This window comes from Myxocyprinus asiaticus, chromosome 25 (assembly GCF_019703515.2).
Source record: "Myxocyprinus asiaticus isolate MX2 ecotype Aquarium Trade chromosome 25, UBuf_Myxa_2, whole genome shotgun sequence".
In the NCBI taxonomy this organism is placed as follows: domain Eukaryota; kingdom Metazoa; phylum Chordata; class Actinopteri; order Cypriniformes; family Catostomidae; genus Myxocyprinus; species Myxocyprinus asiaticus.
In genome coordinates, this window is record NC_059368.1 from 20,579,980 (window position 1) to 20,605,518 (window position 25,539).

The 25,539-nt window shown below is 36.0% G+C and overlaps 1 protein-coding gene across 1 annotated transcript; it reads left to right on the forward strand.

Annotated features, from left to right (window-relative positions):
• On the forward strand, positions 1–25,510 carry LOC127416482 (inositol-tetrakisphosphate 1-kinase-like). Its single transcript, XM_051655875.1, has 12 exons — positions 1–81; positions 176–324; positions 483–579; positions 2,186–2,210; positions 10,835–10,960; positions 11,298–11,415; positions 16,108–16,206; positions 16,529–16,569; positions 17,652–17,817; positions 19,557–19,624; positions 20,025–20,187; positions 24,061–25,510. The coding sequence occupies exons 3-12, from the start codon at positions 485–487 to the stop codon at positions 24,363–24,365; spliced, it is 1,206 nt and encodes a 401-aa protein (XP_051511835.1). The 5' UTR covers positions 1–81; positions 176–324; positions 483–484; the 3' UTR covers positions 24,366–25,510.
• The last annotated feature ends 29 nt before the right edge of the window (positions 25,511–25,539 follow it).

Sequence of the window (25,539 nt, forward strand, 5' to 3'; positions counted from 1 at the left end):
GTTGACAAGTAATGGGGTTATACAGTATAAGGATAAGATCTGAGGTTTGCCAAGGGACACACTCGTCGTTTTCATGCTGTGGTGTGTCACGATGTGCTGTGTTTGTTATGTCGATATGTTTTGGTGTTATATAAATAATGTGACGAATTTGTCATAAAATTGACTACCTATTTAGACAGAGGGACACGCACTCTGGAGGACTTTGGCAATCGTGGATGGACTAGTGCCGATAGTCTAAATCTGTAACTGGGAGGTCCTAGTAACTGAACAGAACTTCTGTTTTCAGATTCAGCACCACCGGCTTTTCTGCAGTGATTCTGTCAGGTTGGTAACGTCCCTAATTATTTATATCAGAGTCAGACCATCGTGTATTTTTGACATTCACCAAGACCGACTATTTATTATTTCTGAAAGGCTGAATAAAACACCTGGTCAAGTTGATCAAACTACGTATGTATTCAGACTGACATTTCTCCCTGCAGAGATGCAGAAGTTCGGTAAAGGAAAGCGAGTTGGATACTGGCTCAGCGACAAGAAGATAAAAAAACTCAATTTCCAGACCTTCGTGGAAATGTGCAGGTGCGTAAATGTGCGCGCGCATCTCTTGCCCGCGTCCTATGCGACTGGTCATGAACGATTTATCCAAAACAAATATTGGTGACACTTTATAATAAGGTTCCATTTGTTAACATTAGTTAATGCATTAGGTATCATGAATAAACAATTAACAATACTTTTTATTTATTTATTTATTTTTACATCATTTATTCATCTTTGTTCATGTTAGTTAATAAAAATACAGTTGTTCAATGTTAGTTGATGTTAGTTAATAGTGCATTAACTAGTGTTAACAAATACAACTTTGGATATTAAAAATGTATTACTATATGTTGAACTTAACATTAACTAAGATTAATAAATGGTTAATAAGTATTGTTCATTGTTTGTTAATGTTAACTAATGTTGTTAACAAATGGAACCTTATTGTAAATTGTTACTGAAACAGTCTATTATTTGGGGGGATCTGTCGAAATGTTGTTAATGCAGTAAAAAGTTATAGTAAACATGTGATATATAGGCTAGTGAATTATATTGAGTAATACAACCAAGTTAAGAAGAATTGAAACGGTCTCTCAGAGATAGACAGTGGGTTAATGGAAAGGAAATATGATTCATCATGCCTTCTCACATCCCTTTTCATCTTTTGTACAACAGTCTTCAATCCAGTCCCAGCCCTCCTCCAGTTCCACAGAATTTGGAGTAACATTGCTTGTATATCTCTTTAGACTCCATGCATTCCTAAGAGTCTGCAGCAAGACAATGCTTGTTACATAGTTGATTCAGAGCTAAAAATCTGTCACTCTGGATATTAAAGTCATTACAATTTATTGCAAACAGTACAGCTGTAAAGCTGTAAATGTTATGTTTGTGGAAGGAGGCATTAGCCATAGATGTAGCGTGGGCTACATGACATTTCTGAGTGAACGTAACGTGTTTCAGAGTCAGTGTAACATGATCTCCTTCCTTTCATGAGCATATTTCAGCATACGGATAACTGGATCCAACAGGGTTTTACCTAAACTTGATTAACATGTTTGTGATTGTTATTCTACTTGCTTGCATATTTGTCTTGGGGCTTTTGATGAAAGACGAAGATATTTTTGCCTAGTTCTGAGTTTTTTAGAAACAAACACAACCACTTCAGGCTGTGACTCAACATACTTACAAATCACTCTGCTTTGATCTGTGCAAGGATTATTCAGGAGATTAATTCTGTACATTAAGAAATTGAATACATTTTCCATATTATGATCTGTAATTTGTAAACTTTGAGCCAGCAAAATAAAATGTGTTTTCTGGAAATGGAGAATTGTCTCCTATTTGAGTAAGAGACAGCAGTCTAAAGTTAGAGAGGGGTTGCTTTGTGACAGAGCCCACTTTATGTTGCCAAGTAACAAGAGTTTTGTCCAGTTTTCTTTGAATTTTGAATGAGTGTAATTATTATGTCATTTAAATGTGCAAGCTCTTCCTAATCATTTTTCCCATTATGAAAATAAGTCATGCATAAATACATACTCCATATTACAAATACAAATCCATACTGATCAGTATGTGAGTCAACAATAACATAATTGCATGTTGCAAATATCAATATAAAACATTCATAGGTTGTTTTTCCTTCCAGGAAACAAGGCATAGAGATGATTCAGGTAAGCAAGCATTACAACCTTTCTTTCATTTTGATATGGCTTTTCCTTGACTGAAACCAAAAAAAAGTGTGTCATTATACTATAATAAGACCCATGTCATCTTGTTACAAGGTGCCTTTCATTTAATGAAAATAAATATTCTATGCTTGAGGACACTTAAATAAAAAATATCATCAGCAGGCTATTACATTCTATTTAAAAGCAAATGATTCAGGGAATGAGTCTGATTTAGTTAAAGGCACAGTCATATTATCATGTGAATTACTATTAATTGCAGGTGGAATGCTTCATTTTATCATTTTCATTGCTTAATAACACTAGCATAGCTGCTCATCCTGTTGTTGCATGAACTTAGTGACTGTTGTTGCCTATCATAACATAAAAAGATGTTTGCTTGTACAAAATTGCATGAATGGGGGCATGAAAGCACGATTATGCTTTTCTTGGCCATTACAGTTCAAATCAGGTTGATCAGTCTTAGAGTTGAACCATTACCCTTATAGATTATCTGCTTATTAAGCAATTCTGTATGGAAGTGTTGGACATTAGTTCACATTAGTGCACTGGGATAGCATAGACACAAAGGTCTTTAGGTCTGCCATTTATTATAGCGCCGTTGGCTTCAGTCAAGAGGTTTTTTGTTTTGTTTTGTTCTTTGGGAGGGTAGGTTAAATCCAATCTGTACTTACTGATTAAAGTGGCATTGAAAAATATACATTCAGAGTAAAAAAAATCAATGTTTAAAACTTGCAACATTATAACGAACCTCAGTAGTCAGTACTTGTTGACAATGCATTTTTCTACAAGCTCCTATTTAAAGTAGTACGTTTAAAGGGGCAGTTCACCCAAAAATGAAAATTCTGTCATCATTTACTCATCCTCATATTGTTCCAAACCCGCATGACTTTCTTTTATCCGTGGAACACAAAAGGAGACGTTAGGTGGAATATTAGCTTCAGTCAACATTCACTTTCATTGCATAATTTTTCAATGAAAGTGAATGATGTAAGTGAATGATGACAACATTTTGGGGTGAAGTGACATAAATAAAAGAACAGGTTCCAATCAAATTTAAGCTATATAAAAGGTTTTCAGTTTGATCGTTCTTGTAATTCAACTGGTAGAGCTTGGCGCTAACAACAGCAACGTCACAGGTTTGATTTCAAGGGAGCTCACATGTTGATAAAATGTTCAGTACATGCACTGTAAGTCACTTTGGGTAAAAGCATGTATCAAATGCATAAATGTACACAGAGTCTTGCCCTACTAAAGAACATCTGGTTTTGTCAGGGTGCAAACGTAATTCAAGATAGTTTCTTACGCCTACAAAACAACTGCTGCCCCATTTTTCATTGCTAATGTACAGAACATGAACTGCTTTCATGACGTCCCTCGAGCTAGAACTTCATCATCATGCAATGTTTGCTTAAGGATGGACAGTTAACAGTACAATGGGGATTTAAAGAATGATTCTGTTGTGTTTGTGTGGACTTCCCCTTGCTTCACCTTGATATTGATAAATCATTAGACACATGAGTCACAGAGATATGACAGACATTATCGAACAGTGTAACAGAGACTGTAATGTTGTCCTCTTGATTTTTGCATGTCTGCTTCTTGTGTACTTTTCTTGGACACAGGGAATTGCTTCATGTTGGATTCAATGACTAGCCCTTTCCTAATGTTTTCAGTGGACATATGAGTCTGCTTCTTGTATACATTTCTTGGACATGGGGAAGTTCTTCATTTTGGATTAAATGACTAGCCCTTTCCTAATGTTTTCAGTGGACATATGAAGACAGTATTTGTACATTCCAACAGGTTATGCCCTTGTCAACCATGTTTAGATTGTGTTACGTTAAAGAGGCCCTTAGATAAGAAGGTTTTATAACAAATTTGGCAGGTTACAGTGGAAATAAGGTACAGATTTGCTTGCAAGCACAGAACTCAAAGCATATCATGAGATTAGCTCTTAGTTAAAGCAAATGTATTTTATGTAAAAAAAAAACATTCTTAACAGTTTTGCCATGGAAAGTGCATAGTTAAAAAGCGAGTTCTAGGAACAGTGTCTGAGTCAATTGAGTCAGTTGTTTTGTTTTGCGACTGTGAAGGCTTTTGGCTGTGTGTTATTTCAATGTTGCCAGTTAGAGCGGAAGAAGGAGGGCGGAACGGAGACTAAGCCAAGGTCCTGGTTCCTTCAGTCCAGTCCTGTATCAGCCAGACAGCTCCATTGATAAGGGTCTGACTCTAATACCAAGGGCTTTTCTCCACTCCCAAACTGAATTGACAGATGCAGAATAAATGCCTCTTTGCTATCCATGCATTAAGGATGGACTTTGACCTGTTTCCGCATCGTACAATAGGCAGCCCTGCTGCACCCAGTCATAGATTTTATACGGTCACTAAACTACTTAACTCTCTAGTCAACAGTCCATGGGCTGATCACTTTAGGCAGGGTGAGTGTCATTTATGTGATTAAGATGATCATTAAATCATCAAGTCACAAAAATCAATGATGATCAGACAGCTTAACAGAATGTTAATCATGTTGTAATCTCATCATTTCATGTTATCACTGAAGCATAAGTATGAGTATCTTCATGATTTATGGCTTGTGTAGTGTGTTTTCTAAGGGCAAATGGTGTTAATAGATATTTATTATATTTGATAGATATTTAGATATTTATGTCTTAACAGTGTGCTTCAAGTGGTCACTTCTAAATAAACTGGTTTTATTCAGGTCAAAAACATTATTTAACATCACTGAATCAACCTTATTAGGTTACACCAACAAACTCATTTTAAGGGTTAGATCAGGTTGAAATAGCTCCTTTGGGGAACAATTGCAGGTTACCACTTTGTACAGTGTACACTGCATCTCTGGTCAGTCCACTCATTAATTTGCTCATTAACAACTATTTTATAGCTCCATAGTACATCATTATAAATAGTTTATTAAATGCAGTTTCAGCTTGTCGCCACCATAGTGATAAGATAATTATACTTGAAGCTTTCCCAAGAAAATACCCACACTACTTTCAAAACCAAAATAACCTGAGTGTCAGCAGGGTCACAAGGTATCCTTTTAAATTGGTTCACACTTGTATTTAGTGCATTAAGCTTATGTCCAGGCTTAGATGGAATCTGCAGAATGGATTAGAAGATGTTAAAATGTGTTAAAAGTAGGGGTCGACCAATATGGTTTTTTTTTTCATGGCCGATACGATTACGATTATTAGGAATCAAGGAGACCAATAACCGATATTTGGGGCGATATACATTTTCAGTAAAAATGAGAATTTTAGTGTCCAAATTTACACTAACACAAACTCCAACACAAAACGTCCTTTAAATGCCTATAAACTTGTGTTTAATGAAATACTGCTAAACAGAACATTCCAAAATTATCAACATTATTATTATTTTCAAAAATGTACTGGAGGGAGCTCCCAGCAGTATTTCTTTTGAACTGAAACTTTAAATATATCAAATAATGAACTAAACAGCTCATAACAGAATGCTATGTATTAACATGTGATAGATGAGAATCAACATTATAGGAGTTGAAACTCTTCATGTAGCTTGCTGGCTAACCCATTTAGTCAAGTGCAAAAAGGGCAATGGGATTTTATTCACAATGAAATGAGATGAAAGATTTAATGCTGTCTTTGAAATAACCACATCTGCAGCTCTACTATGCAGCACCTCATGTCGCGGGCCGGGTTAGAGAGGCAATGCATGCAGAGCACAAAAGGGCATTAATGAAGCGTGTTCGTGTTAGAGAAAATTATTCAAAGATGTATCGCTGAGGGGCCTGGGTAGCTCAGCGAGTAAAGACACTGACTCCCACCCTTGGAGTCGCATGATCGAATCCAGTGCATGCTAAGTGACTCCAGCCAGGTCCCCTAAGCAACCAAATTGGCCCAGTTGCTAGGAAGGGTCAAGTCACATGGGGTAACCTCCTCGTGGTCGCTATAATGTGGTTCTCGCTCTTGGTGGGACGCGTGGTGAGTTGTGCATGTTTGCCGCGGAGAATGGCGTGAAGCCTCCACATGCGCTATGTCTCCACAGTAACACGCTCAACAAACCACGTGATAAGATGCGCGGATTGACGGTCTCAGACGCGGAGGCAAATGAGATTCGTCCTCCACCACCCGGATTGAGGCGAGTCACTACGCCACCACGAGGACCTAGAGCGCATTGGGAACTGGGCATTTAAAAAAAAAAAAAAAAAAAAAAAAAAGATGTAATGCTGAAAGTTCAGTACTATATACACCCCGGAGCACTTGCTGTGTACACAGCTCCGTTGTTTTGTCACGCTGTTAACCTAAAGTGTAGAAATGGCTGTTGTCATGATGTCTGGTGGTCCAGATGGAACAAATCCGGGGTCCGGACCGCGGTCTGCTAATTGGTGACCGCTGGCATAGAGTATAATGATGTTTATTGCAACTTCAGTATCTGCATTCTTACTTTTGAAAACAGCTTGTCCTCTCAGTGATGCATCTTTCTCTCACTGCTTTCCTCCTTCCCACCTCTTCCCCATGAATATGGAGTACAGTGTTGATTGGCCATTTACTCTTGACATATAACCAATCCTATAATACTGTGGGCGGGACATTGAGCAAGACTTCAAGCAGCAAACTTTCAGAGAGAGGCGGTGGCATCAGAGCCAATGGAGCACATTTAAAAATTTATCGGAAATCATATCAGACAGAATAACGATTCCGATAATTAGAAAAATAATGAATATCGGATCCGATTATCGGCCAGGCCGATAATTGGTCGACCCCTAGTTAAAAGGGGCTGAGAGAACAAAACCCTTAATGGTAGCTGAAAACAATATCAATTTAGCCAAAATCAATAATAAAGCACATCTTTATTACAGGGGATGTGCAAACCTTTGTAAATGATGGGAGTTTGAATTCTGCCAAAATCTGCAAGTGGAAGTTCTGCAGATGCAGATGCAGATTCTGTGTGGGCCTGTTTATGTCCTTCAGAATTGTTATGAGGAGGAATCAACTGTAAAGAGTTATAGTTACACAATAAGAAGTATTAACCTGCAATTGTTACTTTAAGGAGCTATTTCTACTTTCCAATTAGTTGTGTTGGTGTTACCTAATGTCTTCAGGTTGATTCAGTGATATTAAATGACATTTTTGACTTGAATAAAACCTGTTTATTTGGATATTACAAAATTAAGCAAATTTTTTACATACACAGTTTTTAGAGGACAATAGTGTTAGCTTTACACATAGGCAGCCCTTAAACAATGGCAATGAAAGTTTCAAGATAACTATACTAAAAGTTGAAGCATGTAACTTTTTCAGTGTTAAAATACTTTCTCCTGTCCCAGCTTAATATACAGAGACAACTAATAAGTAAACCATTCGTATGTTAATCTTCTCGAAAACTGTAAGCACTGTGTCTCTGTGGCACTCTAAATTTCTTGTTTGTCTTGAGCAACCCATCCAGCCCGACACAAGAACATTAACTAAACAAGGCTTAAGTTGGGGGCTGGGCTATCTGTTTGTTCAGCCAATGAGAGACAGAGGAGGGTGTTTCGTAAAGCTGGTTGAAAACAATAGTTATTTTTGCAGTTTTGTTTCACTGGTATTAGTGGTGCAGAAATTACACACTTAAGCTTTAACCTAAAAAATGTGTGCCGTGTGGTTACATATGAATTAACTGGTTTGATTCATTATTCGAAAATAATGAAAAATACTATTTAATATGAAACTAAATAACAAAACTAATAATAAAGGTTACATCAGGTAAAAATAGCTCCATAAGGTAACAAATGCAGGATTCCACTTTTGACAGTATATGGTTTTTTATCTTATAGGGATAGTTCACCCAAACTGAAAATTAATCACACTGTAAAAAACCTTTTTGTCATGTAACCTAAAAAATGTGCTTTATGTGGTAATATCTTAATTAACTGGTTTTATTCAAGTCAAAAATGCTATTTAATCTGACTAATATCTACCTGACAAATTAGGATACACAAGCAAAAGTAATTTGTATGGATTACATCAAGAAGAATAGATTCTTGGGGTAATAATTGCATGTCACCACTATTTTTCAGCACAGTTACTCACCTTCATGTTGTCCCAAACCTGTATGACTTCCTTTCTTCCACTGAACATAAAATGATATATTAGACACAATGTTTATTTCAGTCACCTCTGTCACTTTCACTGGATGGAAAAAAGATGCAATGAAATTGAATAGTGCCTGAGGCTATCGACCCCTAACATTCTGCCTAACATCTCCTTTTCTGTTCCACAGAAGACAGAAAGTCATACAGGTTTGAAACAGTCTGAGGGCGAGTAAAAAGAGAACTGATTTCCTATTTGTATAATTAATAAAGCCAGTCAGCTTCTATCAATTTTTTTTAAATGTTTGCAAAATGACAGAACTGTAGAATGATTTTTGTTTGTAGGGTAACTTTGCTTGCCATTTTCTCCTTGGTTTTCACTTCTCATTTGGTTTAATGATCACAGTGTAATAATGATTGGACAATAATGATAATAATGTTCATCACTGTTCTACAAAAGTTAAAAGCAAATTTAAAGAATTGGTTCTGTTTTTTAGGAAGAAGTGGGTTAGATGGGGAGCGGAAATAGGGGAACAATACAAAAAAAAATCTAGCGAAGCAAATAAGGCCTCATTATGTGCAGGAAGCTGTGAATCTCTTAGCCTGATGGTTCTTTAAAAAGTTATAGCTGCTTTAAATGAAAAAAACAGCAAGACAAAATGAACTGTTATGGAAAGCATGACTCACATCATCTGATATTAAACATGATACAGCATTGTGAGTACTGCCTGAATTTCCACAACAGAGGAAGACGTCTTACTGAAGTGTCATGAGGTGTCCTGATGCATGCTGCATATTAATGGAATCTATGTGTCACTTTCTGTGTGTCATATGTCTGTTTTGTGAAATTGTTTGTCACACTTCTGTGCTGGCTATGAGAGCATTTCCAGTCATTGTGATCTGAAAGCAGAGCCATTTAGTGAACAGGCCAATAAGCCCCTGAGGATCAACTCTCTCTCGATCTCTGTCCCTGGTGGGCCCCTCAGCCCCATGTTGTGCTCTTATATTAGTACTGCCTTTGAAAGAGTCACTCTGGATTAGGTCTGTATGTCTAAAATAAAAATGCACTTATGGATGCCCTCTCCCATCTTAACTGCCTAGGCCATATCGATGTGTCTCTGACTTTTGCCAAGAACCTTTGTGGTCTGATCCAAGCAAAATATTCTCTTGTTCCTAAATGTTAAGGATCGCGTCCTCTGTTTACCCCATGCAGCCATTCTCTGTGTTGGTGACGTGTAAAGTCTTCAGAACACATATACTGTCCGACGATACGAACACAGGAGACTTAACTTGCGTACACCATATAAACCAGGAAGTAATAACGTTTACATAAACAATGGTGGGCGCGATTCTGAGGTTGCATTTCCCCTCTAAAATTACTTTTTTAGACCACTACATTGTGTAGGGTTAATACATTAAAATATGTGTTCCTGTTGACTATATTACATTTTTTACAACTAAAAATACTACTTGCTTTTGGTGTCACCCTGTGGACATTTTACCTCAACAACATTTCCAGGTTCAGCCACTGGGGGCAGTGGTTAGAATTTCGGTGAGCACAGACCAATTTCAGCAGCAGAACTTTCGACTTGATCAGTCTGGATTTGTAGACTGATAGTGTTATTACCTTTTATTTATGAATATTTATTACTGTAGATATAATTTTTTTTCTTCAACCTTTCTCTTCTGATGAACTGTGACACACTGTTTATATTAGAGAGTCACTTTGATCATGTACACATAGTTATCATGTGTTCAGCTAAGTCACAACCATGTGTTTATGAGGTTTGAGCAAAAAATAAACAGAAAAACCTGTCACTCAGGCTCTGGATTCTACTGATTTTCACAAAGAGATCAGAATGTGATCCTGCCTTTTTGGTCCCATTTACATAATCGTATTTAGATTAGTTTCGGGCAAACTAATAAACAGTGCCTTTGTGCTCAAGATTGGAAGTCTACAGATCAGTTGTTTTCACTGGTAAGCAGTGACATTTCTGAATGACACTCCTTTACCTGTGACAGTTGGCATCCTTATAAACATTTGTCCTGCAAGTATGCCCTTGAGCAAGCAGAACTTAACTGGATCAACTGGATTTTTCGAGTATGCATACAGTTTATTTAGTCAACCAATTCCAATTCATTTACTAAAATACTTATTAACATACACTGAAAAAAGTGGTAACCTCCAGTTGTCATCTTAAGGAGCTATTTCCACCTGACCTAACCCTTAACATTTTTATTTGTGTAATATAATGTATTCAGGTTGATTCAGAGACATTCACTAATATTTTTGACTTAAATAAAAATAGTTAATTTAGATGTTATCAAATGAAGCACATTTGTAGGTTAACATTTTTTTCATGTACTTATTTCCTTAACAATAATACTCAAACATGGGATGTGCATTTACAGAAATGTAAATCATATACCTATTCATATATTGACATTATAGTTCTCCCAGAGGGTTATTATTGAAAAATGTCATGTGGATGTTTACTGAGCTCTTGGCCTTGTTCTCCTGGTCTAGCTGGATCTGAGCCATCCAATAGAGAAGCAGGGTCCTTTTGATGTCATCATCCACAAGCTGACTGACCACATTGTTGAGGCTGACCAGAAGGTCACAGAGTCTCTGCTCCTTGTACAGGGAGTTCAGGTAACTAAGCCCATAAACTCAAGTACCCATATAGTTCTTTGCTCCTCCATCCTTGGATTTTATTAAAAATAACCCATAAAGAAGTGAACATTTTCTTACAAGGTAATCTGCAGAGCGCTGATTGAAACAAAGCAAAACTTTAGACAATTACTGTTTCAAGGTGTGTTTTGTTAGGATACAGTAATAATTTAGAAATCAAATGCTCTAATACTGAGCCAGTCAGTAGTGTGCAATATACTTTTTTTTTTTTAGAAAGGCTGACACTATCATTTTCATAGAACTGCTTATGCAGAAAGTCTTTAAGAATTGTCTTGACCAAGTTTTGACCTCTTTCCAGGACTACATAGATGCTCACCCTGAAACAGTAATTCTGGACCCTCTTCCAGCCATTCGTACTCTGTTGGACCGTTGCAAGTCGTACAAGCTAATCCATATAATTGAAGACTGCATGCAAGGTCTGTCTACAGCACACATGCATTTTAGTGTGATCCCAAAGAATACAACTGTGTCATAACTGTTTTCTGTGCATCTCTTACTATGGTTGGTCACCAGCATGTGTTGTGTTTTGGATGTTGTGGGGGGGTTTTGGAAGCAAAAAATGAAACAACTAACATAAAAAGTCATGACCTAGGTGATTAAAGGATTTGTCTACATGGTAAAATCTGTCAGTACTGTTACATGCACAGTTAGAATTGAGCTGCAGCAGTTTTTTGCTGTTTTTGTCTTCATCTGTCTGACACAATGCATAATGGAATATTTGAAGGAAGGACAACAAATGCGGCGGGTTGTACGCCAACAAATACGACTGCATTTGCAAACCGCTGTGGTTGGTCAACCATGGTCCGACACATGCTGGATGAAGAAACAAGTCTATTAGTTCAACTTTGCAAAAATCTAACTGGTACGATTTTAGTCAGACAAAAGCACTTGTATTTTAAAGTGAAAAATTATTGTTTTAGTCTGACAGAAATCAAACTTTTAATTTGCATGTAAATGTACTTATTGTTGCATCTGAAACCAGTAGCACTGCTGGCCGTTAGTTCACCTGTTGTTAGTCATTAGTCCTCTGATAGCATGTCCACATTCTAAATGTGCTAAAGGTTTCTGTAAAAGAGGTCTTTGGATCCTCCTTTGTCCTTCAGGGTTGGACTAATATGAGAAGAACAGGTTTTGGCCTTTCCACAGGGGATGTGTGAGGCTTACAGAGGGCTTATGTCCTAAAGCTGCTGAGTTGTTCATTCTTTGTGCTGCTTGCATGCTGCAATCACTGGCTACAGAAAGAACAGGAGGCCCACTCGCTAGCTACAGGCCAACAGAATAACCAGCTGTGAGAATGGCGTAGTGCCTAAGGAATTCCGTTTCAATTTGCAATCTTATTCAATATTCAACCAAAAAAATTTGGTTGTATTCACACCAGGGTTAGAAATTAACCAGGGCTTAGGGCAAAAATGTACCAAAAGTGACAAAAATGCCCCCAGAATTTAAAATCAGGGAGGCAAAAATGCTGGTGGTGTGATATGTTTCTTATTAGTCTATTCTAGGCCTAATTACAGTATACGCTGTGAAAAAGTGGTAACATGCAATTGTTACCTTATGGAGCAATCTAACCCTTAAAAATTGTTTTGTTGTCGAAACCTAATGTATTCAGGTTGATTCAGACATGTTCAATAATATTTATGAGTTGATGTTAATTTAATTTTAGGTAATACATTCTCAATCTGATTATCTAGATTGAACATGTATGTCAATTAATTGATTACACTGAAGTACTTGACATAAACTAAAAGGATGACACATTAATAATGTTTTTTTGTTTAAAAAATTGCAGTCATAAAGGTACAAAATGTCCAGAAAATTAACTCCAGAGGACAAATATAGCCTTTTAATTAAAAAATGTATTTTATGTAAGTGATCCACACATTCACTTTAAAAGGTGTAAACCTACAATAATTTACCACATGAAGCACATTTTTAAGTTAAACATTTTTTTCAGTGAACTGTGGTAGATGTTATATGGTAACATCTAAATTAACTGGGTTGATTCAAATCATAAATATTATTTAACATGTCTGAAACAACCTGTCCTGAACACATTAGATCAACACCAACAAAACCATTTTTAAGGGTTAAATCAGGTAGAAATAGCTCCTTAAAGGAATATTCAGGGTTCAATACAAGTTAAGCTCAATCGACTGATTTGTGGCACAATATTGATTAGGCCAACTACAAAAAATTATTTTGACCGTCCCTCCTTTTCTTTGAAAAAGCAGAAATCGAGGTGACAGTGAGGCACTTACAATGGAAGTGAATGGGGGCCAATTTTTATATGTTAAAATACTCACTGTTTCAAAAGGTTAGCCACAAGACATAAACAATATGCATGTTACCATGATTTTAGTGTGATAAAATCACTTACTAACCTTTTCTGTTTAAAGTTATAGCCAATTTTACAGCTTCATCACCATGACGGTGCAATGTCAACAAACCCTAAAATGACTTAAACAATTTAATTTAAACAACTTTACAGCTCAAATAATACACAAGTTTTCACAGAAGAATTAATGTATGTGCTTTTATGAAATTATAAGCTTCAAATTTCTGCCTTTAAAGCCTCCAAAAATTGGCCCCTTTGATTCAGTTGTAAGTGCTTCAATGTAACCTTGATTTTTGCTTCTTCTTTTTTTAAGAAAAGGTGGGATGAGTCGAAATTAATGTTTGTGGTAATCTACATTATGCCACAAATGCTGTCAATTGAGCTTAAGTTGTATTGAACCTGGAACACTCCTGTAAGGCGACAACTGCACGTTACCACTTTTCACAGTGTAGATACAGCCTTTATATGACTGTAAGGATCACTGTAAATGCAAAAATTATCAAGGCTTTTAAAATCATTTACTTGGAAAGTTATTGTATTCAGATCAGAAAAGCTGATGTTGTCCAGTCAAATATCAAAACTACAACGTTCTACCACAGGGACCTGTGGGTACAGGAGTGTCATCTGAGGTTTAGTGTGAAGTTTACCATCGGTCTTGGTGCTTCTCTGTCTCTAAGAAGGAGATGACTCTGTTTAGGATACAAAGGGAGTGACTATTTTCAGGCAACGACCTCCATAGATATTATCTTATGAAACAACACTGTGAGGAATTCTGGGAAAAGAAAGATAACACAGCCCATATACCCTCTGTATTACACAAGATCCAGTTTTGAAAAAGCTCACTTGCCTAATACATCTACATGTTTGGCATTATCAGCAAGTGCAATCAATGACTGATTTAGTTAAATGAGTAGGGACATTTTCCATGAGCTAATTTCCCCCCTCCATGGCCAGACCATGTGAGAAGATGACAACAGGATGTTGTGGTCCAAATGTTTGAATGGAACATAAACACGGCATAACGTGACATTACGTGTATGATCTTACTGAAGATCACTACGGTTTTGGATGAGTTAAGATTGGGTCAGTTGACTTGGTTGTGTAAGGTTGTGGTCATTTTGTAGGCCCATAATGAATCATAATAAACGCATATCCTCAAATATGCACTAAGTGTTGTGTAAGTTGCTCAAAAATGTAATCCATTGCAGATAATTATTAGTATTAGTCGGCATTACTCATTAATTTAATTGAAACCATTACTTTAATAACTATTAATTGCATCACTAATTACTTTACTTTTAAGGTACTTTCTAAAACCCCTCCTAACACTTTTCAAAGAAAAGTTTTTGGTTTTCCACTAAACGAATTCAAAATAATGTTTATATTACATTAGGTTGTAAGGGTGTAATTCATGTTTTATATGTATTAAATAATCCATGTAATCATAAATTAATTGTAAGTCAGTAACTGTAATCTGGTATCAATAATTTAAAATGAAATCTGTTGCACTACTTTTGTCCAAAAAAATTAAGTTTGTAATCGCATTACACATGACACTGTATGCACAGCATTTTCACACACAGTGTTCCTTTATTCAATGTTTGTGACTACAGGCTACTGGTTAATTATCTGAAATGGTTTAATGTGCTGTGATGGTTTAATACGCTGAAGTACGTTGAGAAACTCAACACAGATTGTTTTTGAGGGGTTATAAATAGACTATATTATGCTTGGAAAAGAAGCTGTTTATAAGATTGAATTGATGGTTGAACATCAAAAGCAAATTGAAAATTCACAGATACCTCAGCAGTTTAGTTTTGAATGTTTCCATGGATCCAGTAGTAATATTATCCTTTACTAAGTATTGTCATCACTTAAAATGTGTGCAGGCTACACATCATTTAGACTCATCCAAACTCTGTGTCTACAAGGAATTATGTTGAGGGTGTGCTGGTTAATCTTGACAAGTTGCTGTCGTCATGTCTGTTATGTTTTCAGTCGCCTGTGTATGTTTGAGAAAATGAAGTAAACAAAAAAAGAGAACGTATTGGTGGGAGATGGAGAGGGAAAAAAAAGTGAGAGCGAGGTGGAATCAGAACAGATCACATCAGAGAAAACAACAAGAACGGTCAGAATCAGTGTGTGTAAGCAAACATGGTCTGGTCTATACGGTGCTAGGACAATGATTTGACTGATAAAGACAACGGAGAGGGTTCTCATGGTTTTCTGAATGTATTAGTGCCCTATATATTGAAATATTTACTGACACAGAGAACATACCAGGTGTTAAAATCTTATGATTTTAATAATTAACAGCAACAAATATGAGGGGGGGGCGGAGGGGGGGGGGGTGGGAACAGCTTACATTACAAAATTTTGTTTTTTTTAAATATAAAAAAAAGTATTATTTTACCTTATAATTAATGAGAAAATTTATATTATGTTTAACAAGAGAATGCATTTACCCTTTTTTACGGTAAACTATTGTTAAAATGTAATGTAATAATATAATCGGTAGTGAGCCGTAAAATATACAGATATCAAAATTACAACCCGTAAAGCCTGAAACATGGTCACTGTATTTTTTACGGTAAATTTTTGGCAACCACATCTGCCTGTATTTTACCGTAAATTTAACAGAATTTTTATTTAGGGTGTAAGATCTGAAAACTGTTAAGATTCTTTCTTCAGCAAGAACATGGTTTTATGTACATCTCAAAGAGTTGTTACATATAAATCATCCTCTTCATCCTTGTCTGTGTTCAATCTGTAGATGACAGGATCTGCTCACCTCCGTTCATGGTCCTCAAGAGCGAGTGTGGCGCAGAGACTCTGGAGGAGCTCCACAAAAATGGAATAACATTTCCTTTCAGTAAGTTCCTTTCATCCACAGTAGTACTCTTCAATTTACAGAATGCATTGAATTCTGTAAGTTGAAGAATTTACCGATACATTGTGGTTAATGAAAAGTGCCATTTACAGTGCCATACGACAGATTTTACATGGCAGTGTATGCAAGAGCATGCAGTATAGTTTATCTGATTCAGATGGTTGTTTACTGTAACAAGTTGTCAACACTAACTTTGGTCCACAGAGGAGCTTCTGCCCCATTTTGACACAAACCTCTGTTTCCTATACTGTAGATTTCCCCATGCATTCATGCACCATCTCAGTTTCTTTTTGTTTCATTTCAGTTTGCAAGACCCAGGTAGCTCATGGCATCAGCTCCCATGAGGTAAGAGGATATTTCAGGGCATTTTCAGTTCAAGACTTTACTTTTTTGTAAACTGCTGTATTATTCATATCTATTACATAATGTGTAATAGATACTGTAAATACTGTAAACTACAGTGTTATGATATCTATTGCATAAGAGTTGCTACGTGATGTTAGTTAATAATTTATAATATTAAGCGGCGTCTTGTTATAACAACTAATTGTGGGTTTTAGTGCTTAAAAAGAATGGTATCACAAAGATCTTTTTTTTTAATGAATGAAAATGTTGTAATTGAGTAAAATAGGAAGAAATTATAATTAAATAGAAAGTTACTTTAAAAGTTTTATTACATTTAAAAATAATAATTAATTAATTGGTTAAATATTCTATTAAGTCTAAATAATTTTTAAACATACTGTTTATTTAATATCACAATGACATTATGGTCACTCCACTTTTTAAAGGGCATTTTAGTTTCTTCGGAAGTGTGGTGCTATTTTGTCATGGATCTCACCATCAAGAGAACATGAACTCAGAGCTCTCATTGTATTGAATCACAAGCAACCCTGCTGTCCTTGTGCATGATTAACTGGGGTGCAGCCTCCATTGCTATGGTGACCTTATGATTGTTTCTTAGTGACTAATGTACAGATCAAAGTTTGAGATTCCTTCAGAATATGATTGAAGACACTAGTAAATTTGTTTACTGTGTTGACAGTGAAGGGCGTACGAAATTAATGTTACCACCAACTTGTGTGTGTGTGTGTGTGTGCAAACAGGTTGATTGTCAGGTGTTTTTATGACTGTAAACACAGGTTTACTGAGCTATAATAAAAGGCAAGAAACATATATCTCTGCTGGATTGGTGGAGAATTCCAGTGTAGCAGTGATAGTGTCGTGAAAGTACATATAGCCACACCTCACAAGACAAGAGTCACTCTTTTATTAGTCTTGAAAAGAATGATATACTTTCCATGTTTGCTTCTATACATTTCAAGATCATAAAAAATCCATATATTTTATTGTCATTTTTACATGGTAAACCTACAACCCACTTGCTTTGGAATGTGTCGTTAAGTTATGTTGATTTCGTTCAATAGATGGCCATCATCTTCAGTGAAGAAGATCTGAAAGACATCAAGCCCCCATGTGTAATTCAGAGCTTCATCAACCATAATGCAGTTTTGTACAAGGTCTTTGTAGTGGGAGAGGCCTACAATGTGGTGCAGCGGCCCTCGATTAGGAACTTTCCTTCTGGACCCACAGGTTAGTAATTTCACACCAATTTCCAAGCTAAATACATCAATTAAAAAGTGATGGACGGTTCAAAGCATTTGCATGTAATTGCAGCTTTGATTCATTCATAACTTAAAGGGATAGTTCACCCAAAAATGAAAATCCTCTCTTCATTTACTCACCCTCATGCCATTCCAGATTTGTATGACATTCATTTTTCTGCTGAACACATAGATTTTTAGAAGAATATTTCAGCTCTGTAGGTCCATACAATGCAAGTGAATAGTGACCAAAACTTTGAAGCTCCAAAAAGCACATAATTGCAGCATGAAAGTAATCCATATGACTCCAGTGGTTTAATTCATATCTTCAGAAGTGATACAATAAGTTTTAAATGATAAAATGTAACTCCTTTTTCACTTTCCGTCTTGCCATTGCAGTCACTAGGCACTATCGTGATTTCAAGCTTGAGTACACGTCCTAGAGCGTGATGCATGCGCAGAGCGGTAGATGGTAGAAGTGTAATCGAGCTTAAAATCATGATTGCCAAGGAGACTGCAGATGTCAAGATTTACAGTGAAAAAGGAGTTGCATTTTGGTCTGTTCTCATCCAAAATCAATTGGATCGCTTGAGAAGACATGGATTAAACCACTGGAGTCGTATGGATTACTTTTATGCTGCCTTTATATGCATTTTGGAGCTTCAAATTTCATGCCACCATTTACTTGCATTGTATGGACCTACAGAGCTGAAATATTCTTCTAAAAATCTTCGTTTGTGTTCTGTAAAAGAAAGAAAGTCATACACATCTGGGATGGCATGACGGTGAGTAAATGATGAGAGAATTTTCATTTTTGGGTGAACTATTCCTTTAAGAGATACAGGACTTAAATTGATATTTCACCCAAAAATGGAAATTCTGTCATAATTATATCATCTGTATAGAGATGGTAACATCTCTTTATCAAATAAAGAGATGTTACTCAGAATGTTAACCTTAGTCACCATTCACTTTCAATTGCATATATTTTCCATACAATGTAAGTGAATGGTGACTGACGCTGACATTCTGCTGAATAGTCTTCTAAGCGGTATGGTAGTACTTATCAAGGTTTAAGTCTTTGGATAATGCACATGCACATGGGCATGAAGATAAGTAAATTTTAGTCCATGTGCGTCACAGATGGCAAACAAGTTTACCAGGCTACATCAAAGCCAGTAAAATCACTTTACAGGGTGCCAAGTCAAGGAATCTAGACATCAGGTCTTCTTTGGCCTAAGTACTCTAAGCCATCTACGCAGACATATATCCTAATAAACATACTTTGTCTGAAACTGTTTATAAGATATACTGTAAGATTGCCTTATGTTTGAAAGCTGCATCAGAGAAAAAGTGAGACTGACATTAATGACACTCGTGAGCAACTCTTTTTGATGGTAAGGGCCTCTTACACAGACCATTCTGTCAGCATATGTTGCTGATGTTTAGCCCCAGATTCTTTCCCCTGCTTTAAAGGAAGTTGTTTATTTTGTCTTTGACATGGTATGTATTAAATAAGCAACCTAAAACCTATTCTTCTCAGATGACAGAATGTTTCAGTGAATAATGGCCCCAATGAAGAATCAAATCCTCTGTTGCCTAGTTTTGTTTACGATTCAGCCGATTTTGTGATTCTGTTGGAAAATATGTACAGTTAGACAATGAGAAGTGGATTGTTGGTAGCTCAAAAAGACAAAAAAAAAAAGATTTTGTGTTTTTATCTCATAGATAGAAGATCAATATCCTTTAACAGTCACCATGTGTCCAAGCCAGAGTCCTCTTCTCACCTGACCAGTGTAAGTCAACATCGCTCATGTTTATAGCTGAGATCATTCTGTAACCCCTTTGAATCTACAAGAAAAAGTTATGGTTTCCTTCAAATGAATTATTCTCTTAGCTTGCCTGAATACCTGAGGGCATTTTGAACGTTTTTCAGGCTTGAATATCTGATAACATCAAGCAGTAACCTTCATTTTAGACTAGATTTTTAGATTTTTAGATTTTTATGCTTAAAACCTGTCCTGTTCAAAAAAGGCTAAATGATCAGATTGTATCCAATGTTTGTATCCAAGTTAAATGTCTTATAAAACAAGACAAGCACATCTGAAGTTTTATGGTAATAGCTATGAATAATGACGGTAAACGTTCAAACTGAGAGGCATTTCATAAATCTTGTCCCTTTTTGGCTCCCTTTAGAGGGACAACATGGAGGGGCAGTACTGGGCACCCAGAAATGATGTCATCCAAAAAATTTCCAGAAGGTTACGACAAGCCCTCGGAATTTCTCTGTTTGGGATTGATATCATTATAAACAACCAGACTGGCCAGCACGCTGTCATTGACATCAACGCATTCCCAGGTTTGTTTCAAAAGGTTTCTTCGAGTCTTTTGAAAACAAGAGCAAGGAGTAATGTCACTGAGGATATGGCAGAGTGTGTCTTTACATTACTGGAATTGATGTTATCTTTATGGTGTGAACTCTTCCCACTTTCAAAATCAGCAGTGCAATAATGCAGACAGACCACATGGTGTCAGTATTGAATCATAAAGAGGCCATTTGGCGTGTTTTAAAGGAATATTCTGGGTTCAGTACAAATTAAGCTCAATCGACAACATTTGTGTCATAATGTTGATTACTACAAAATATATTTTTGATTTGTTCCTCCTTTAAAAAAAAATAAAAAGAAGAAGCAAAAATCTTGGTCACACTAAGGCACCTGCAATGAAAGAGAATAGGGCCAATCCGTAAACGTTAAAATACTCACTGTTTCAGAAGTATAGCCACAAGATGTGAACAGATTTGTGTGTCAACGTGCTTTACATGTGATAAAATTGCTTACTGACCTTTTCTGTGTAAAGTTATATCCAATTTGTTGCCATGATAATGTAACTTCTTTAACAAATAACTATAAATTTACTTAGAACAGTAGTATGCCATAAAAACTATGATTTAAACAACTTTACTGCTCCAATAATACACACGTTTTAACAGGAGAATTAATGCAAGTGCTTTTAGAAAATTATAAGCTTCACATTTCTGTCAGAAATGGGTCCCATTCACTTCCATTGTAAGTGCCCCTCTGTAACCTCGATTTTTATTTTTTTATTTTTTTGCCTTTTCTTTTTTAAAGAAAAGGAGAGACAAGTTGAATTTAATTTTTGTTTAATTGATTCAACTTTATGCCTCAGATACTGTTGATTGACCTTAACTTGTATTAGACCTAAATATTCCTCTTATGCTAATGAATGTCAAGCAATATGCATTTGTCTTCGCATTCTCTAATATGAGATTTTAGTGTGAATCTCCATCATAACAACTCTTTAAGTCCACATAAACTGGCTTGACGAGCAGTTTTTCTTTTTTTTTTTTTTTTTCCTGTGTTGACATATTTCCAGTTGAAACAGGAAGTTAGGCTGTAACATACTGAAGGGCTCATCCCCCTTTTTTTAAATTGCCAATGGCCTTTAGTTTACGTTACAGCCATGAACATAATTTGCTACATGCTATTGCTAGTCAGGTAGATAGCATTAGGGGAAGAAACATTCTTGTTTCAGAGAGCATTTTATTGGACAAAATGTACATTTTAAAGGCATATATCTGCTAAAAGTAAATTTAGCCAACATTTAGGAATATACTAGCATATAGATCGCCTTAAAGCTACCAGACATGCACTAAAAGCCACAAAACTTTAATTTTGATTTTGATGGAAATCAAATAGACTCTGTATACTCTGAAGGCATTTCTGCATTCATCTTTAAATCATTCTTCTGCTGATGTCCCAAAGGGAGGTGTAGGACATTTAGGAAAGATGGGAAAAAGAACATTTGAAGCACTTTATTTGAAGACTCTTAATTGTATCTGCAGACACAGCTGTGTTTGTCAGCGTACCGTATATTTAAAAGTCACCAGGCTGGCTCTCCGCTTGTTGCTATGGTGATCTTGTGTATCTAGAAGGGAAAGGCGCTTTGATATCTCTCAGTGGTGCATACAATGAGTCCCATGACAGCGCAAGAGTATGGCAGCAAATGATATCTGCTCTCTCTAGCTATTTTATAAATCTACCTCTGAGAGCTCTCACAATACTTTCAGCACCATTATAAGATCACAAGCTTCATATTACACTGTAGCGAAACCTGTCAACCAGTGCTCAGGTTTAGGGTTGGCGAGGGGGACCTATTTAAGGCAAGAGCGCCTTATTTTGTAGTACTGAAGATAATGATGACCAATGATGAGCAATTTTGTAAACTAAATCTTTAAAATAGTTGATTTAAATGTGAGGCTACATGTTCAGTCCTATTAAAGGGATAGTTCACCAAAAAATGAAAATTCTCTCATCATTTACTCACCCTCTTGATATCCCATATGTGTATGACTTTCTTTCTTCACCAGGACACATTTAAAAAAAAAAACAGAAAAATATCTCAGCTCAATAGGTGGATGGTGATTCAACATTTGAAGCTCCAAAAATCACAGACAGTCAGCATAAACATCATTGATACAACTCCAGTGGTTAAAGTAATGTCTTCTAAAGCGACACAATCACTTTTAGTGCGAAAAAATATCAATATTTAAGTACTAAGAACTATAATTCAACGCTTCAGGTAAGCTTCACGAAAAGAGTTCATGCGGTCTCAAGTGTGTCATATTCGAGTTGCCATGATACAGACGTAATCTCACGTTCTCCTCTCGGTTGAGACATCCAGGATAAGCACACAAACGCACCATTGTGAGTAAATACAGATCTAAACCAAAACCAACCAAGCTACTGTACAGCGTTCCTCCTTCTCATTTGGAAACAGCGCCACTCTTCCGGTTGTGACACACGTGCCTCATGTCTCATGTGCCAATGTGATTATGTCACACACGCATACAGCTGATTTAGAGTTAAAAAAGTACTTACATATTGATCTTTTCTACACCAAAAGTGATTGTGTCACTTTAGAAGACATGAATTTTACCGCTTGAGTCGTATTGATGACGTTTATGTTGTCTGTCTGTGATTTTTGAAGCTTTAAATGTCAAATCACCATCCACTTGCATTTTAAGGACCTACTGAGTGGAGATATTTTTATATTTTTCTTCTAATGTGTTCTGGTGAAGAAAGAAAGTCATACATACCTGGGATATCATGAGGGTGAGTAAATGATGAGAGAATTTTCATTTTTTGGTGAACTATCCCTTTAAAACCATCAGGAAAAAATACTGCAAACCAATTGCAATTGACCAATTGCACAGAGGATGTCGTTACAAAAGCCTGTTAGCCAGGTGATATTTTTAAATTATGAAAGTGTTAAAAGTAGAAGTAGACCAATATATCGGTTTTACGATTAATCAGTGCAGATAGTTGCTTTTTGTAACCATCATTTATCGTCAAAAATCTATGCCGATATTTGCCTATATTTACATTTTTTATAACAAACAAATGCTGGAGGATTCTACAGTTAGAACCGTTTGGCTCTACATTCTAACAGCGGCCTCTAGAGGTGAAATAAAAACAATCATGTGGGGATTTGCTGCATTTGACAATATTCATTATTATTTTTATCCTCACTTCAATTTATGTTTTGTTATTTTGATTAGTTAATCAAGTGTTCTAAATTGAAATGAGAGCATGCAAAGAAAATTGTGACTAAATGGAAACATGCTCTGTCACCACATCTGTCGCGTCTCCAACTTCATATTTTGTGAATAATGATAAAACTTATTCCTCATTAAACCTCATCTGGTGACATATTTTTGCTATAAAAAGCTTAATTTGGTAAATACTAAATTATAGAGCATTGTAAAAGAGCCAAGTCCCCATCATTTCAAAATAAGAGTGCCTTGTATGTTTTGTGTTTGTTTATAATTAAAAGTTATGCACGAAATAACTTTTTTTCTAGGTATTATTCAAATTTTGGCATCTGGGAATTTATTAATTTTGGACTCGTGTAGTCTCCATGTCTGTGCCCGTCATAGTACGTAAAGACATCAACATTTTTGTTTTTTTTAACATTCTATAAATCAATTTTAAAAACTATAGATGATTAATCAGTTATTAGCCTTTTCCACCTCATTAGATATCGGTATCAGCAAAATCCACTATCAGTCGACCTCTAATTAAAAGCAGTGAGGATTAGTGTTTTATTTTTTATGGTTTAATTGTGTGTATACAAATGGACCCTCAATTGAGTTACTTCCAGCAATGCTTTCAACTACTATCATCTGTAATGACATTTATTTTCCTCCCAGGTTACGAGGGAGTCCCTGAGTTTTTTGATGACTTGTTGAGTCACATCACCAGCATTCTTCAAGGTCATGTAACAAATGGAGTGACATGCCCTCACCTGAGAGTGAATGGAATAGCACAGTGCCCATCTGTGGCCTGTGCGATGCACTGTGGCATGCTTGGACATATAAGCAGTTGCTGGTTCAAGGACAGCGAGGGGATAAAGAAGGATTCCCTTCAGGGACGGAGTTGCTGTGGTGCTTGCATGGCTCCAAACTTTCACCAGCATGGCAGATCCAGTTTAGCAGCAGAGACTTCCTCACAGTGACACTGTGTGACCCATGCCAATCTAATAGAATAATTAATTACCATTCACAAACCAATTTAACCCTCATCCAATGGTAGGTATATAGAAAATTCCTTTGTGCCAAATGTGAATTGTGAAGGAAATTATTAAATGTGTATTGATTGTTTTCTAAGAATTGATTTTATTTAAATGAATGTTTAACATGGCTACCTGATTGTGAAAAAGTATGCGATTTGATCATTGATGAATGTTGCACTGGACTTGGTTTACATCAAAATGACTGAAAATATTATTAATTGTAATATATTAATGAGATACTTTACATAACTTGAAAGGAAAATTAGTGTCACGATTCGGATGTAACTTTAAGATGTTGCACTATTTAAAAAAAAATTAAAAAAAAATAAAAGTGCCCAGTTGGCACTAAGGATTCTCTTCTAGCATGCATGATAAGCTCTTGACAAAATTCTTGATTGGAGAGCTTGAACACCTTATAGTGCTGTCTGAAGCAATCAGGTGGCAATTAATCTTTTCAAAACACAGCAAGAGTAGCAATGCTTGCATTTCAAAAACATGTAACAGGTTGTAGGGTTAGATGTTTTTAAAGAGTAAACATTTAATATCTGGAGGAACCTGTAGTCCTTTATGTAGTTGCACTTCTTTTAAACATCCTTCCCACACTTACAGGTGCTACAAGAATATATGGGATTATGCATTGTTAACAAACAGAAAACTAACTAATTTACATACCACTTAAGGGAATATCACTCAAAAATGTTAATTCTGTCATCATGTACTCACATATCCATTCCAAGCCTGCATGATTTCTTTCTTAGCAGAATGTTCATGCTGCTCTTTTCCACATAATAAACGTCAATGGTGACCAGGGGTCATTAAGATAAAGGTAGTCCAGATTTTGTGCTATATTCCTAGTCTTTTAAAGTCATAAGATAGCTTTGTGTGAGGAAAAGACCCTTAATTTAAGTCATTATGCACTGATAAACTTCTCTGCGAAAGCGCTTCTATATTCTATGGAAGATTTTCAGCGAATAACAGCCCAATTGCTTTGTGTTATGTTTGTACATGATGTATAATTTGTATATCTGTTGATTTTTTGAGGTAGAAAAAGCCTTTGAAATGACATAATAATAAATACAGAACTCTAATGTTGTAAATTATTTTTCTACTGTATTTC

Bases quoted from the DNA above. Each gene is read 5' to 3' on its own strand.
- LOC127416482 (XM_051655875.1), top strand. From the start codon at position 485: ATGCAGAAGTTCGGTAAAGGAAAGCGAGTTGGATACTGGCTCAGCGAC. The intron at 16,570-17,651 runs GTAAGAGGATAT...TTCGTTCAATAG, and splicing joins ATGGCATCAGCTCCCATGAG to ATGGCCATCATCTTCAGTGA. The intron at 19,625-20,024 runs GTAAGTCAACAT...GGCTCCCTTTAG, and splicing joins CCTCTTCTCACCTGACCAGT to AGGGACAACATGGAGGGGCA.